General features: G+C 35.7%; 1 protein-coding gene across 2 annotated transcripts; it reads right to left on the bottom strand.

The window, feature by feature from the left end:
- Nucleotides 1-127: 127 nt before the first annotated feature.
- LOC110799559 (flap endonuclease GEN-like 1) lies at nucleotides 128-9,626 on the bottom strand. Of its 2 annotated transcripts, XM_022004821.2 has the most exons (8): nucleotides 9,227-9,626; nucleotides 8,675-8,851; nucleotides 7,627-7,797; nucleotides 7,281-7,462; nucleotides 6,926-7,172; nucleotides 5,478-5,598; nucleotides 775-1,265; nucleotides 128-609 (listed from the first exon to the last, which is right to left on the bottom strand). In XM_022004821.2, the coding sequence occupies exons 1-8, from the start codon at nucleotides 9,422-9,424 to the stop codon at nucleotides 364-366; spliced, it is 1,833 nt and encodes a 610-aa protein (XP_021860513.1). In that variant the 5' UTR covers nucleotides 9,425-9,626; the 3' UTR covers nucleotides 128-363. The 2 variants fall into 2 exon arrangements, with proteins under 2 accessions (XP_021860513.1, XP_021860514.2); XM_022004822.2 differs by lacking the exons at nucleotides 8,675-8,851; nucleotides 9,227-9,626 and adding an exon at nucleotides 8,186-8,242.
- Nucleotides 9,627-14,263: the final 4,637 nt, after the last annotated feature.

Here is a 14,263-nt window from a genome sequence, read left to right as displayed (position 1 = left end):
TTCCCTCGTATCTCCTTGTCGCTAATCAGTCACTTGTTTGGACTGTGGATCAGTAACAGAGATAGTTAGTTCCGCAATAAGATTAAGACTTCAGAGTTCTTAAATCCAATGAATTTACACATACACATAGGAAGAAGAAAAAAATATTAGTGGGAATAGTGACTAGCTTCCATCAGATCAGCTCAATCAATTATCACAAAGCTGATTAAACATGCTTGAATTTAACCTACATGGCTACCGAGGACTTACAAAAGTTAAATGTACAAGCTGATTAAACATGCTTGAATTTAACCTACATGGCTACCAAGGACTTACGAAAGTTAAAATGTACAAGTTACGTCCGCAAACTTTCAGGCAAAGGATTTAGCTAAACAAAAGCCGGCGTCTCACAGATTTAGGAAGGCTTGAACTTGAAGCATTTCTCTTTTCCTTCAAACATCCAGTTTCTTCATTTTGAGCTGAATTATGGTTGTCTTTAGCCTGATTTAGTAGTTTGCTTGAACGATAATAGTCAGTAATTGCTAGTTGAACACCGCCTGAATTTGGAGATGGAGACTCTATGCATGTTCCCCCAGGTCTGGACATTCTTCTTTTAGATTCTTTAATTTCCTGTCAGTAGACAAGTAGACGAGACAGATAGAAAGATAATCCCTAAATCTTTGAACACTACAGAAGTATGATAAATGCAAAAAGATAGGTGTTAGCAGTCTTAGCACTATATTACTACCACCTGGCAGGTAATAGCAGAAGGAATACAGATCAAATGAGTTATACCTTCTGCTGCCAAAAGCTGTCAACTTCTGCTGGAAAAGCAGCTTGGACTAGCTCCAAATTTTCATCTGTCAATATAAAGCTGCATCCGCTGTCAACTTGAACTTGGGGGACATTCAACTCATCCAAACCATTGCAAGGTCCATCCATTTGAGTATCTTCAGATTCAGAATCAGATACTACATAATATCCTTCAGAAGATACTGAACAGTTGACATCGCTCATTACTGATGCAAAATTCCCCCACCTGACCACATAATATTGATGACCATACCTAATCTTTACACGTTGAATAGAGTCAAACTTGTATTGTCCATGCAATAAAATGTCACTAGGATTCAAAGCCATATCTCTCAGGAAAATGGTGGAGAGCATCGGGAATATGTGCTGCCGAATGTAAGATGGCTCCCAATGTAGATGACAAGCCAAAAAATCAATTAACATTTCAATATCCGGTCCTTTCCACAATAAACGTGCACTGAAGTCATCATTATCTACAAGCAAAGATGGTGGATACTTGATAGTTACCAACAGTAAGCGCAAGCAATATGAATGACTCTGTACACATATTCTTAAATATCCAAAACAACAAATCTTGGAAACAAAAACAATGTTTCACTATTTAGCAAATACTGTTGACTAACTGTCCATAAGGAAAGCAGGATAAAATGCTTGGAAAAATAAAGTAGATCTTGCAAACACCATTTACAACAACATTCTTAATTGAAATCACATAAAATCACACCTTTGTGAAGTTGACATTTATTTGATTTGGGATATTAACAGGCAAATTTGTCATAAAGACCTTCTATGACCCAAATTTTGTGAAAAAACATCTTATATAAAAATTGTTTTGTGAGAAAACCCCTTAAATAACATTTTTTTATTAAAAAAGCCACCTTATGCTCAAATTCCGCTAAAAAATCAAATCTCCAGCCTTTGGACCTCCATTCTATCCTCCTTTTTAAGTGTATCTCGCAACACCCAATCTCTATTCCCACTCTCTTTTCACCCTGTAATAACTACAAAGTCCTCCTCAACTATATTTCTCCTCTTTGTCTTCGTGTTCTTTCCTTTCTATCACCGTTACTGCCATAGTGCCATTATCATCACATTGAAGCTTCTCCACAACATGTTCACTCGGGTAATTAGCTTCTTTTAGTATTAGATGAACTTCCTCTAATGACTCCTTTGCTACAAATAAATGAAGAAACCACACCAAATTTACCTAATATCAATAGAACACTAACGGAGAAGTCCTTCTGTAAACAAAATACAAAAACACACATCAAACATTTATTGATATTATCAATTCAATTTGGTAACTGAAACCCACGACGAATTTTCCAATTTCATATCCCTATCAATTCCAAATTAAATTTTCCACTTGAATTCCCTATTTGAATTTCCTAATTGGAAAACCCCATAAGCACAAACTCTAATTCGGATAATAAAAAAGAAAAGGGAATGAAATAAATTGGAGATAGTTCAAATATCTGCCCAGATTTTTGACACCCTATAATGTTTTTCAGTTGGTGTAGTTTGGGAGATAACAAGTTAAGAACGTTAAGGTGGGTGTAAAAGAAAACCAGTTAAGAAAATATAAGCAGCGAGTGAGTGAAAAGATGATCTGAAATAACACACACTAAATGGAGGGAAAAGGGAAGGTCAATAGCCTGAGATTTAATTTTTTGCCGGAGTCTGAGAACAAGGTGTGTTTCTTAAAAATGTTGAGGATGATCAGCCACACTGGGACTGAGACACGGCCCAGACTCCTACGGGAGGCAGCAGTGGGGAATTTTCCGCACCCAAGATTTGCTTTATCCGGTATCAAACGAGTGCTACGAGCAAATAGAACGCCTTTTAGAAGTATTAGTACCGTCACATGAATTGTAAAAGCATGAATGTGGTGGACTAAAAAAATCTGCGGTCCAGTCATATAAGGTGCTTTTTCACAAAATAACAAATTAGATGAGGTGTTTTTTCACAAAGATTTTGTCATATAAGGGTTTTTCTTCCCCTAAAAAAAAACAAATTTGCCATTATAATACATGTTGTATTAAGTTTTTGCCAAAAGTATTCCTAACTATTGAAATACAAAGATCCAAAAGTCATAGTGAAACCAAAGTTGGCATCTCTAACCTTTCCTTTTCAATGCGTTTCTTAAATGCAAAAGACATTCTCCTCAAAACGACAGCTAGATTTGATAACATGGAAAAAGATTACGGTGATCTAGTGATATACCATCAAAGCCAAGTAGCCAACAGATATGAAGGTTCTCAGCAATTAGAGATGGTCAACGTAGCGGGTTGGGTGGATCATGGGTAGGATCAGTGTTTTAAAAAGCGCAAAGCGCACTAAAGCGACATATGTCCTGGAGCTTAAGCGTAAAGCGCAAGCGCAAAGCGCGAGCTTCATCGAAGTGAAGCGCACTTTTTGAGAATTCAAGGTTCCTTTACCATTATGAATATATATATATATCTTTCTAAAATAACCACAAAACACATAAACATCAGATTTTCTTCCCTATTGCTCCTTGTTTTAACAAAATAAAGCATATAACATAGTGTGTATCATGTAATATCCACTAGGAAACAAATATACTCTGCTATTTTCAAAAGGATATGTCATCTTCTTTTTTTTCTTTTTTTTTCTTTTCTTTTGGATTCTTGGCCCACTTTCTATTGTTAACAATTAATAGGATGTAGTCCAATAGACAATAACAACATAAAAAAAGCTTTTAACGTGAAAAATTGAAAAAAAAAAAAAGAAATTTAATGAAGCTCAAAAAAGCGCGCTTCATACGCTTTTTGCGCTTCATGCGCTTAAGTGCGCTTAGGTGCGCTTTTTCACAAACGCTTCGCTCATACCTAATTAAGCCCTTTGCCCTAGAGCTTCGAGCTTCAGCGCTTAAGCGAGCTTTAAGCGCGCTTTTTTAAACACTGGGTAGGATGGCAATTGAGTCCGCATCCGATCCGATCCGATCCGAGGCAAAAAATCCGATCCAAATCCGAAATTAAAAAGTCCGAAACCGAGTCCGAAAACTAAAGTCCCGAGTCGGGTTCGGGTCGGATATGGAGGCTGCGAAAAGTCCGACCCGAATACCCGCATCTGACATAAATGAATCTGCTTATATATATATATATATATATATATATATATATATATATATATATATATATATATATATATTTCCGATTGCATATAAAAACCTAACTAAAAGTCTAAAACCTAGTAATTCGTATATCCGCCTCCCTCAAAAGACCATTCTCTTTCTCTCTCATTCACTCTAGACCTCAAAATCTCTCGTCCTGGCTTCCTCCTTCCTTTCCTGGCTTCCTCTTTCATCACCTTTAGCAAAGGTTAATTACATTATTCCATACATGCAAATTGCGGAATGTTTAGATCTGAAGCAGTAGCAGGATAACTTATTTTCTTTTATTTTTCTGTTCTCCAATTTTATTCTCCATGTATAATTTCAAGTATCGAAAATTAGACTGAGTAAACTTTTATAATGTAATATTCTTAGATTTTGTTAGTTTATATACTTACTAAATTGGTATATATTTCGATTGTAAATATGTGAATATGAATTTTAGACTTCAATTTGATACTCTTTAAGAATGTTGTGTTTGTTTACTTTATAATTTCATTTGCGTTTTGATATTAATGTTGAAATCTAATAGAAAGTCTGTTTAATGAGATTAAACGCACCAGAGAAAGGGAAAATATAGGGAAGGAGATCGGACTCGGGTCGGAGTCGGAGGTTGTAGATCCGAATTCGGAGTCGGATATGGACTTTATTTTAGGGTCCAATTATGAATCGGGTCAGATTTGGATTCTATTGGGTCCGACCTGAGTCCGATCCATTGTCGTTCCTAGTCATGGGTGGGTTTGGTGGGTCGTTGGTCGGGGATAGTTGACACACGACCCACCTCAATTAAAGTTAGTGTGGGCCGGTTCGTGGGTTGTATCGGAAAAAATGAACATAGTACGTGATGGGTCGTGGGTTACGTGGGTCGTGGATTGTGATGGGTTGTGAGGGTCAAGTGGGTCTGATGGGTTTGGTAGGTTAAACCATGTTTTGAGTTCTAATGTGACTCTAATGGGTCATGTGGGTTTGGTGGGTTTAAATGAGTTTTAGGAGTTGATGAGGGTCAGGTGGGTTTAGATGAGTTTTAGGAGTTAACTACAAAGCGATTATTTAAGCGTTAAATAATTACAAATTTATACGAACTTAATTAATTTTTATGTTATTGACATACTCACATAAATGTAGTTAATGTATATTTAAACAATAAAATCAAAATTTGTTAACATTTTAAACATAAAAAATAGTTTAAAATAAGATGGAGGGTCTGGTGGTAGGTCACAGGGTTAGGTTCGTGTGTCGAGTGGGTTGGGTTCGTGTGTTGGGTGGGTTGTGTTCCGTGGATTGGGTTGGGTGGGTCAGGTGTGCCGCGGTGGGTTGTGTTGGGTTTGATGGGTTGGGTTGAAATGGGTTGTATTGGAAAAACTCAACCCAAGACACATCAAAAATATATCCGGGTTGGGCGAGTAGTGTCATGGGTCATAAGTGGGTCCGACCCACGTGACCAACTATGGGTTGTGTCGGACCCAACATATTGGCCATCTCTATCAGCAATCATATACACACTTCTAAATAGAGATAAAAAGAAATAAATAAATGAAAAAAAAATTGCTACCTTCATTTGTCAGATATATCTCAATGATCTCATTGCAGGGAAAATTGCACTCCATGGCTATCTTCTTGCACACTCTAAGGTGAAATTTTTCATTCTTCTTAAGTTCCTTTTCCTCTCGCACCTGTAAAGGGAAAGCAAAGAAAAGTAGTCATTCATCTGACTTTCTGAATGCAAATGTTAGTTAACCCTTACGATGTTACTCAGACTCGGGTACGAGTGTCGGATACGGGTACGTGTCCAAGTGTCCGACACGCTAAATTGTGGAAATTTTCCTTAATTTTAGACTAAAATGAAGTGTCAGGAATGTCCATACGCATGTCCAAGTGTCGAGGATCCGACACGGGTACTTGAGATAAAACGAAGAGTCCGAGTAACATATTACGGCTATCTCAGGAAACCCCACCCATGAAAGGTGGACGAAATTCAAGAAATGTGGAGTACCAAATGCCCAAGCTTTTTTATCTAGTGTGTGACTTAACTGTACCACGAGTCCACAGGGGATGCTCTTAGTGGGACCTCCAACATCCAAGAGATAAGAAGTAAACATGCCTCATTACTTAATCCAAATTCCAAATATAATTGGGAGAGTTATTCTCACCTTCAGGCAACAGCTAGTTGAGGAGGGGAAATGGAATGTGAAATTATGAGGCTTATTGCTAAGAATTAACTTAACTTTGGACTGAATTTAGAGATAAAATGTGAAAACGGAGGAAGAAAATGAAGTGTGATTGATTACAATCTGGAATTGCAGAAAAGTAATGGATATTCAAACTATCGAGAAACTTGATTCTCTCTCAATTAACTCTCTAAAAGCCAACCAAAACTCTCAACAAAATTCAACATAACTTTTCTCTCTTATTTGCTCTATTTATAGAGCTTCTACCCTAACAACTATATTCTCTCAACGAAGTTATTATTATAACGCCCTAGAGTACCTTTACCCCGCATATAGATGCTTAGCAGATATTAGTACCAGAACAAATAATGAAATAAACATCTTAAACAAAGGAAATTAATACGAAGTTGTCTGGGAGAAGTATTGGCGTATTCAATATAGAACTTGATTCTACTCACTTATACTTCATTCTATTTTTGTACAACTCACTAAATCTATCTTACTCTACACACCTTTTTCTTACAGGCCTCTACCTTTTTACTTCACTTTCTTACTTTATCCACATTTTTCTTAGACTCATCTTTTTCAAACTTTCCTAGAAACAAGTGGTCAAATGCTTGTAAAACGTTGTCAAAAGTTGGTATATAAATTGTGCAAAAGCCAAAGTACTGCAACTTTTAGCCGGAGAAAGTATATATTATAATTTGCATATGGTGAGTTAGATAGATGGATAGAGATACACGAGCTTTCACAAGCTTTGTTTGGCACGTGAAAAATTATTCAGTCATTCGAAACCCATTAAAAAAGAAGCAAGATGAGAGAAGATTGTTACCCTCTCACAACCAGAGCATTCACATTTGAACTTCAAAGACTTTTTACTACAGTTCGTTCCTGTGGTGCTATGACAATACTCACAAGGCACTCTGCTATGTAGAGTTTTGTTGCCTGGATGACCACAAAAAGAGCAATGAGGAGCTTTAGATTTCTGCAAGAACACATCCGGGCTTCTTGAACATTTGCCAGGAGAACTAAAACTGGCATCAGATGGAAGCATGGGACCAGAACCTATCTCATTTAACCTGTAAGAGTAATTAAAAAGACATGCCCAAATAAAATTATCTTGACTTGGAATGAGCTGAATAACTAGAGAAGCGAACAATTTTTAAATAAATAAAATAATGGAAAACCTTTGTAAAACCTCGTCTTCATTAAATTTTTTGACAAAGCGAAGTGCTGTTTCCATCCCGATTCCTTGGACACCATTTAAATTATGATCACTACCAACTAGAAGAGAAACAGCTATCAAGTGTTTCCTTCCCAGGCCAAGACCAACTTCAATGTCTTCCACATAATAGCATTCAAATGGTCCCTAAGCAGAATGGAAATCAAAACAGATGTAACTTGTAATTTGTCAGTGTGCTAAGAATGCAGAAAACAAAAGAATGACAATAAGCAATGAGGTTAAGAATAAAAGCATCAAACAGAAACTAGAAAGAAATGCTGTAATAGAAACAGATCAAGATAAGGTTTTACCATGGATTTAGGATCCACGTGTTTTATCACACACTTAGCCCCAAAAAGGAATGCATCACTGTCAGATGTAATGCAAGCATCAACAAAACCTTCACTGTTCAATTGAGCACAAAGTGCTTCAGCTTCACCTCTAGCTCTAAGAACAGGCATCCCAAGTAGCTCCAGAAGATCCTGCAAAAGCATGTATCAACTTATGAAAACAGGAGTCATGGTTCAAAATTGTCATTAAGAATAAATAAAAAAAATCGGCAGGAGAAAACCAAGAGAAACTCATTGATATCTACGACCAAAGTAGTCGAGACAGTACTAGATAAAAGATTAAAAGATGCAACAAAGATATTTAATATAGTAATAGTCTAATAGATTTCATGAGTCAATAACAACAAAAGCTGCTAAGCACTGAGACAAAATGATCCTGTAAAATTGTTCTACCAAGAAGTAACAGAGACCATTTGAAGCCTTGTTTGCTACCAACATTTTGTTACCCCAGTGCCTCTCATACGGCTTCTTCTAGGTAAGTTATGGCCAAATGATATTGTCACATTGTAAGTAGCCTTACCCTGTAGTTACAACCTTGCAGGTTCAATTCTCCATAGTTCATACCCTTGATCAGGAAGGCATTGCAGCCTGCTACTAAACAACAAATAAGAACCAAGTACTACTTTAATGAGACATTTGATTAAGTCCATTGTAATTACATAATAAAAAGTACATATTTGTGTTAACAGTGACTCTTTAAACTTTGCAAGAACTTGGAAAAGCACGGCCTAATTGCTCCTAAAGAAGATATTATTAAATTTAATTAGGTGTACAATCCACACACAGAAAAGTTAGGTAATAACATAACTGTCATTTCTCATTCTTGCATATCCGGTCACTACTATCAACAGCTTGCTCCACCCACTAATACCAACATGGAACAGGGTCCTAGATTTGTGGAGAAGTTCATGTTTACGTGCATACAAAACTCAAATCAACAAGTTGAAAAGGAAACATAAACTAAATGCCTTAAAGTTTATGAACCATAAGCGTGAAGGATCTTACTCACCACACACTCTTCCACACATTTAACAAAAAGCTTGTTCCTATCAACCGAAACACCCTCTTCCGCAACGGGCACGTCTTTCAGGTCAATCCCGGATGATCGAAAAAACCGCGCAATCCTTGCTTTAGACTTCAAGTGCGATGGCTTCCCATCCACAACAAATACAGGATATGCCCCAAACTGCAAATATGTCAGCAACACAATTATCAATCACCACCCACCACAACTTTCCAATCACCAATTGTAACTAAATTATCCTGCTTTACGAAGTCACCCTTAAAAAAATTAACCAAACAAATGAAACAATCACACAACACTGGTGAATTGAAAGAATTTTAAACGATTAAGGAAAAACCAATTAAAATATAGTCTTCTAGCATAATTCTGTACAAAAAAATTCCATTTGGGTATTCAAACTATTCAACTTTACCGTGATCACCATTTGGGTATTCAAACTATTCAACTTTACCGTGATCATTCAACTCAAATTTTGGGGGGAAATAACAAAAAAAATTAAAAACCCAAAAAGTTTATATCGGAAAAAAAATGATTTACCTTAGAAAAAAGGTTAATTGTGCGAAAAAACATGAGGCGAAGATGGGGATTTCTAACTCCAGAAGATTTAAGGGCAGTTTCATGTTGAACAATCCAGAAGGAAAGATCAACAGCAACTTTCTTGTTCCTTAGAAAATCGAAACCCTCGTATCGAGCGTAGGGTTTTAGCGCGTCCCAGAACTTACCTCCGACCCCCATCAATTTAATTTTGTTCACGAAACCCAGAAATTATGAATTCGTTTATCACTTTGCACCGGAATTTTGAGTGAGGTTCTTTCTAAGTTTTGCATGAAGATTGAGGTTTTTTAAAAATTTTGACGAGAAAATTGTGTTTTTACATCAACGGGTTTTTTAATGGAATATTTTTCAGTTTTCTTTGTTTTTGGTGGATCCAAATTCCAAACGGGAAAGAGGAATAACTAACTTTGATTTTTTTTATTTTATTTTTAATGTATAGTTTATCCGAGTGCACTCCGTACAAGATGCACTCATTCTACACCAAATTAATGCCCAAATTTCAATCTACATCTAGAAAGAACATTGCAAAGGATTTTATAGAACGTGGTAAGTATTAAATCAGTTTCCCATAGAGAACTAGTATTATATATGCACGCGATTTTAGGGGTCTTTTTCTCTCATACCCTATGAATTATCATAGGACGTGTTTTGAGCGTGAATTAACTTCAGGGAATTTAAGAGTTGACATTTACATAATTGGGTCAACAAAGGGTCAAAGAAGTAGCCGTCTTTGAGTTTTCAAGTAAAAACTCATAAACCTTTATGGATCATCTTATAGATGAGGATTGAGTAGTTTAATGGGAGCTAAGTCAACTTTGTTGGTTCTATTATATGAGATACATATCTCTCTATTGAAAATGACATTCAAATTCTAAATGGTTAGTGTTGTGGGAACTTTGTTGATGATGATGTGTCACCCTTTCCTCGCAGGTATCAAGTATGCACTGGCACGATCTCCCTGCAACCTGCAAAACAAGAATATTCCCGTATGAATATTCCCTCCGATGCCTAAGTAAGTATTGTCTAGAGAGATAAGTGATTTTTAGAGAGAAGACATAGCAGAATAGTTTAAAGTATGTAGGAATGAATTGATTGCCCTTTTACCTTGGGATTCGAACTATTTATAGGACTAGAGCTTTTGAGGAAGTGTTCCTAAACCCTAGTGTAATACCCCGGAATTTTAAATTCGATTTATTAAAATTAAATATATTTATTAACTTGATTTCGTTTAATTACGAATAATCGAATTTCGTTATTTTAATCGTTTTTACGATTTATTTTAAAAGATAAATTTATAAACTGAAATTATTTATTTTCGTTAACGATAATTTATTTATTTTTAAGGAATTATTTTAATTAAACATTTTTATTTCTGAAAATTAATTACAAATCCTGAATTTTTGCCAAATATTGTGAATTTATTATATAAATAAAAAATAAAAAATAAAAAATAAAAAAAAAAATTGAAAATGTCTGCTTTATTTTTGCTTGCTCTCCACGCTCAAACCAGGAAGTCAATACTTCCTTCCTTCCCTCAAATGCTGTCCAAATTCACTCCTTGGAGCCCAAGGAATGCACCTTGTTCTTCACTCTTCTTGATTTTATAATCAGACAACACCTTTTGTTTCTCAACCAAAATCGATTTACAAAACTGAGAAGCAATTCCTCCTTGTTCCTCCAATTGCTTGAACCACCACCAATAACAACAACCGCCAACAATCACCGTCTGCCACCACTGTACACCACCATTTCACCACCATCCAAACACCACCACCTCACCGTATCCCTTTCCCCGCTCTCTCCTCCCTTCGCGACGCCCTGCCCCCTCCCCTGTTCCTGCTCCTTTCTCCAACTCGCAGCACCACCCCCATCGCACTCCACCACCGCCCACCATCACCAACCCACACACCAACCTCCGCCGCCACACAAACCCCCGGTGCTCCGCCCAAAATCGCCAGAACTCTCCCTCACAACCCCTCCCCTGCTTCCCCTTCATTTTCGCACTCCCTCCTTCTCTCGCTTGTACCACCGCCGCAAACCACCGCCATCACGGTCGCGTCAGACCACGTCGCCCAGCCAGCCACCTCCCTTCCCCTCCTTCCCTGTACCGTGCTCCCTCCTCCCCTGCTTCCTTCGTTTCCCCTTCCCCTGTCGTGCGGCTCTTGCCTCAACCAAAACCCAAAACCATAAATCAGATTATAAGGCTTTGTTTTTATTCTCCTCAAACCCCCATACAATTGGGCTAAATTCCATTTGGGCCTTTGGTAAGGCTAAATCTGAATTTTCAGATTTTTAATTTGTCAATACTTATGGTTTAATAATTTTTACAAAATATATAATTACTAATAAAAATTGTTTATTATTTTCAGAATTTCTATAATATTTACGTTTTAATAAATATCTTTTATAATCTAATTAATTACTAATAAATTATTTATTATTTTCAGATTTTATAACCAATTTTATGAGAGTAAAGATTCAAGTTTTATTTATTCAAATGGAATTTAAATATTAATTACATGGAAATTTATTTATCAAATATATATGTATTTCGATTGAAAATTCGATTAATAATAACATTTTCGTTAAATTTCGAAAGTATAATTTTAATTAAAAATTCGTTATTTATATTAAAACTCGTTATTTATAAAATTCATTACGTATAAAATTTATGATTTTATAAAATATTGATTTTAAATTATATTATCGATTTAACTAAAATAAGTTACTAAATGGATTTATCAAGGACAAATTTTAAATAAGATTTTCGTGTAAATTAATTAAGGAAAATATATACATTTTTCGATTGAAATTTCAATTAATTATATTCTTCACTAAAATTGGCGTTTTATTATATTTTCATTAAAACTATGAAACTATATATATATATATATATATATATATATATATATATATATATATATATATATATATATATATATATATATATATATATATATATATATATATATATATATATATATATATATATATATATATATATATATATATATATTTATTTTAACATTATTATTAGAAAATTGGTTAATTATAAAGTTTCGAAATTATTAAGTTAGATTATTTATCATTTTGGTACTAATTCAATTATTTAATATTTTTAAAGAAATAGGACTCGGAGCTCAGGACAAACGAACCAACGAAAATCCTTAGCAAAGTCGTGGAAGTGAGGTAACGACTATTGCTAGTACCCGCAATCCCCTTATAAATGTATTATGAAATTATGACGTTATGATTGAATTTATGAATTAAATGTTTTGATATGTTTTATGGATTGTGGGAATGAAATATGATTTGTTTGAATTGTTTATTATAATATGATTTGATTGAGTTTTCTCATAAAATTATGTTTATGCAATGCTTTGAAAGAAATAATATGTTTATTGATCCCAGGATCAAAGTGATGTTTTATGAGCTAAATGAGTTATGTTATTTCGAATTGAAATACAAGCCAAGGCTTGGTAAAATTACATAAAACATGATAAATGAAAGTGAAAGACCTGGTTTGTCTGGCGGTATATAAACTACCATCTTCCTATCTATCGGTCATGCATGCACCACGGCCACCTGTCCACCCATGGATTACGAGCCCAGGCTCCCATGGTTTATGAGCCCAGGCTCAGGGCCCAGGCCCCATGTTACGATGAGCCCAGGCTCTTATGGGCCCAGGCCCAGTGGAGAATTCCTTCAGGGTTCGTACTTGCCGACAACTAGCATGTTAAATTGCAAAGTTTATGAATGAAGTGAATATGATGTTTTATTAAATATTTTACTTATTCTATTCTCCCTGTGTTATTAAATAAAATGAATTGAAAAGAATTTACGCTGCTAGAATAGTTCGTTACTGAGTCTTCGGCTCACCGTTTTGTTTTCCGTTTTAGGTACTGCGGGGGATGATGGACACGAGTAGTGGCGAGGAGTTTCACTTTATTATCATCCACCTAGTTTATGCTTACAGTTTTAATAGTTTAATAGTTTTAATTAAAGACTCTTAGTAAGTTATGTAGTTTCATTTTAATAATATTAAAGGATTGTTATATATATTTTGGAGTATTTAAAGGCTTATGATTGATGTTTGCCTTGTAATTTCCGAAAAGGAAGTTACGGCAGGTAATGCCCTGACCAATTAGGTTAATTCCGCTGCTAATATGCTTTAATTATTGAATTAGAGGTCGGGGCGTTACACCTAGCCATATGATTGGCTGACCTCATAGATAGGTACATGTGTCCTCATCGGGTAAAGAGGCTTTGTAAAGTGTCCTTTTTTGGTGCATGGGCTTTTGGGCCTCTTGCAGTTTTATAAGGTAAATATGAAGGAAATAATGCCCTTGGTCCAAGTATGCATTCTATGTTAATTAAGTCTAATAAATGCGGTTCAGTATTAATTAACAAGTTAATAATTCAGTGAGATCAAGTGAGCTGAATGCCTAGCTAGAGGCCGCTTCAGTTCAAGTGGAATTAATGATATTAATCCACAGCTTACTCTTGACTGAACCCGTGGGGTCACACAAATAGTACGTAAACGGATCAAGTATTTGATGGCATTAAATACTCCATCTATGGATATTCGGAATCGACGGATCTTGGTTTCAGTGGGAGCTGAGATCGTCACATGCAAGAAATGAATACTCCGGAAACGATGATATTGCCGGAAACGGAAATATGGATCGTATCGGAAATATAAATATTATCCAAGTCGTAGATGTTGCCGGAAACGGAAACATGGTACGTATCGGAAAATATTATCGGAAATGGAAATATTGCCGGAATCGGAAATATTGCCGGAAACGGAAATATTGTCAGAATCGGAAATATTATCGGAATCGGAAAATAATTCCGGAAACGGAAATATTAAATATTTGTTCGAAACGGAAATTAATTCCGGAATCGGAAATATTAAATGTTGTTCGTATCGGAAATGAATTCCGGAATCGGGAATTTAATCGGAAGCGTATCGTACGAATTAGCATCGGACGAGGCCCGCTAGACGAAGGCCCAGCA

Source organism: Spinacia oleracea, chromosome 2 (assembly GCF_020520425.1).
Source record: "Spinacia oleracea cultivar Varoflay chromosome 2, BTI_SOV_V1, whole genome shotgun sequence".
Classification (NCBI taxonomy): domain Eukaryota; kingdom Viridiplantae; phylum Streptophyta; class Magnoliopsida; order Caryophyllales; family Amaranthaceae; genus Spinacia; species Spinacia oleracea.
This window is presented reverse-complemented; position numbering and strand designations above follow the sequence as displayed.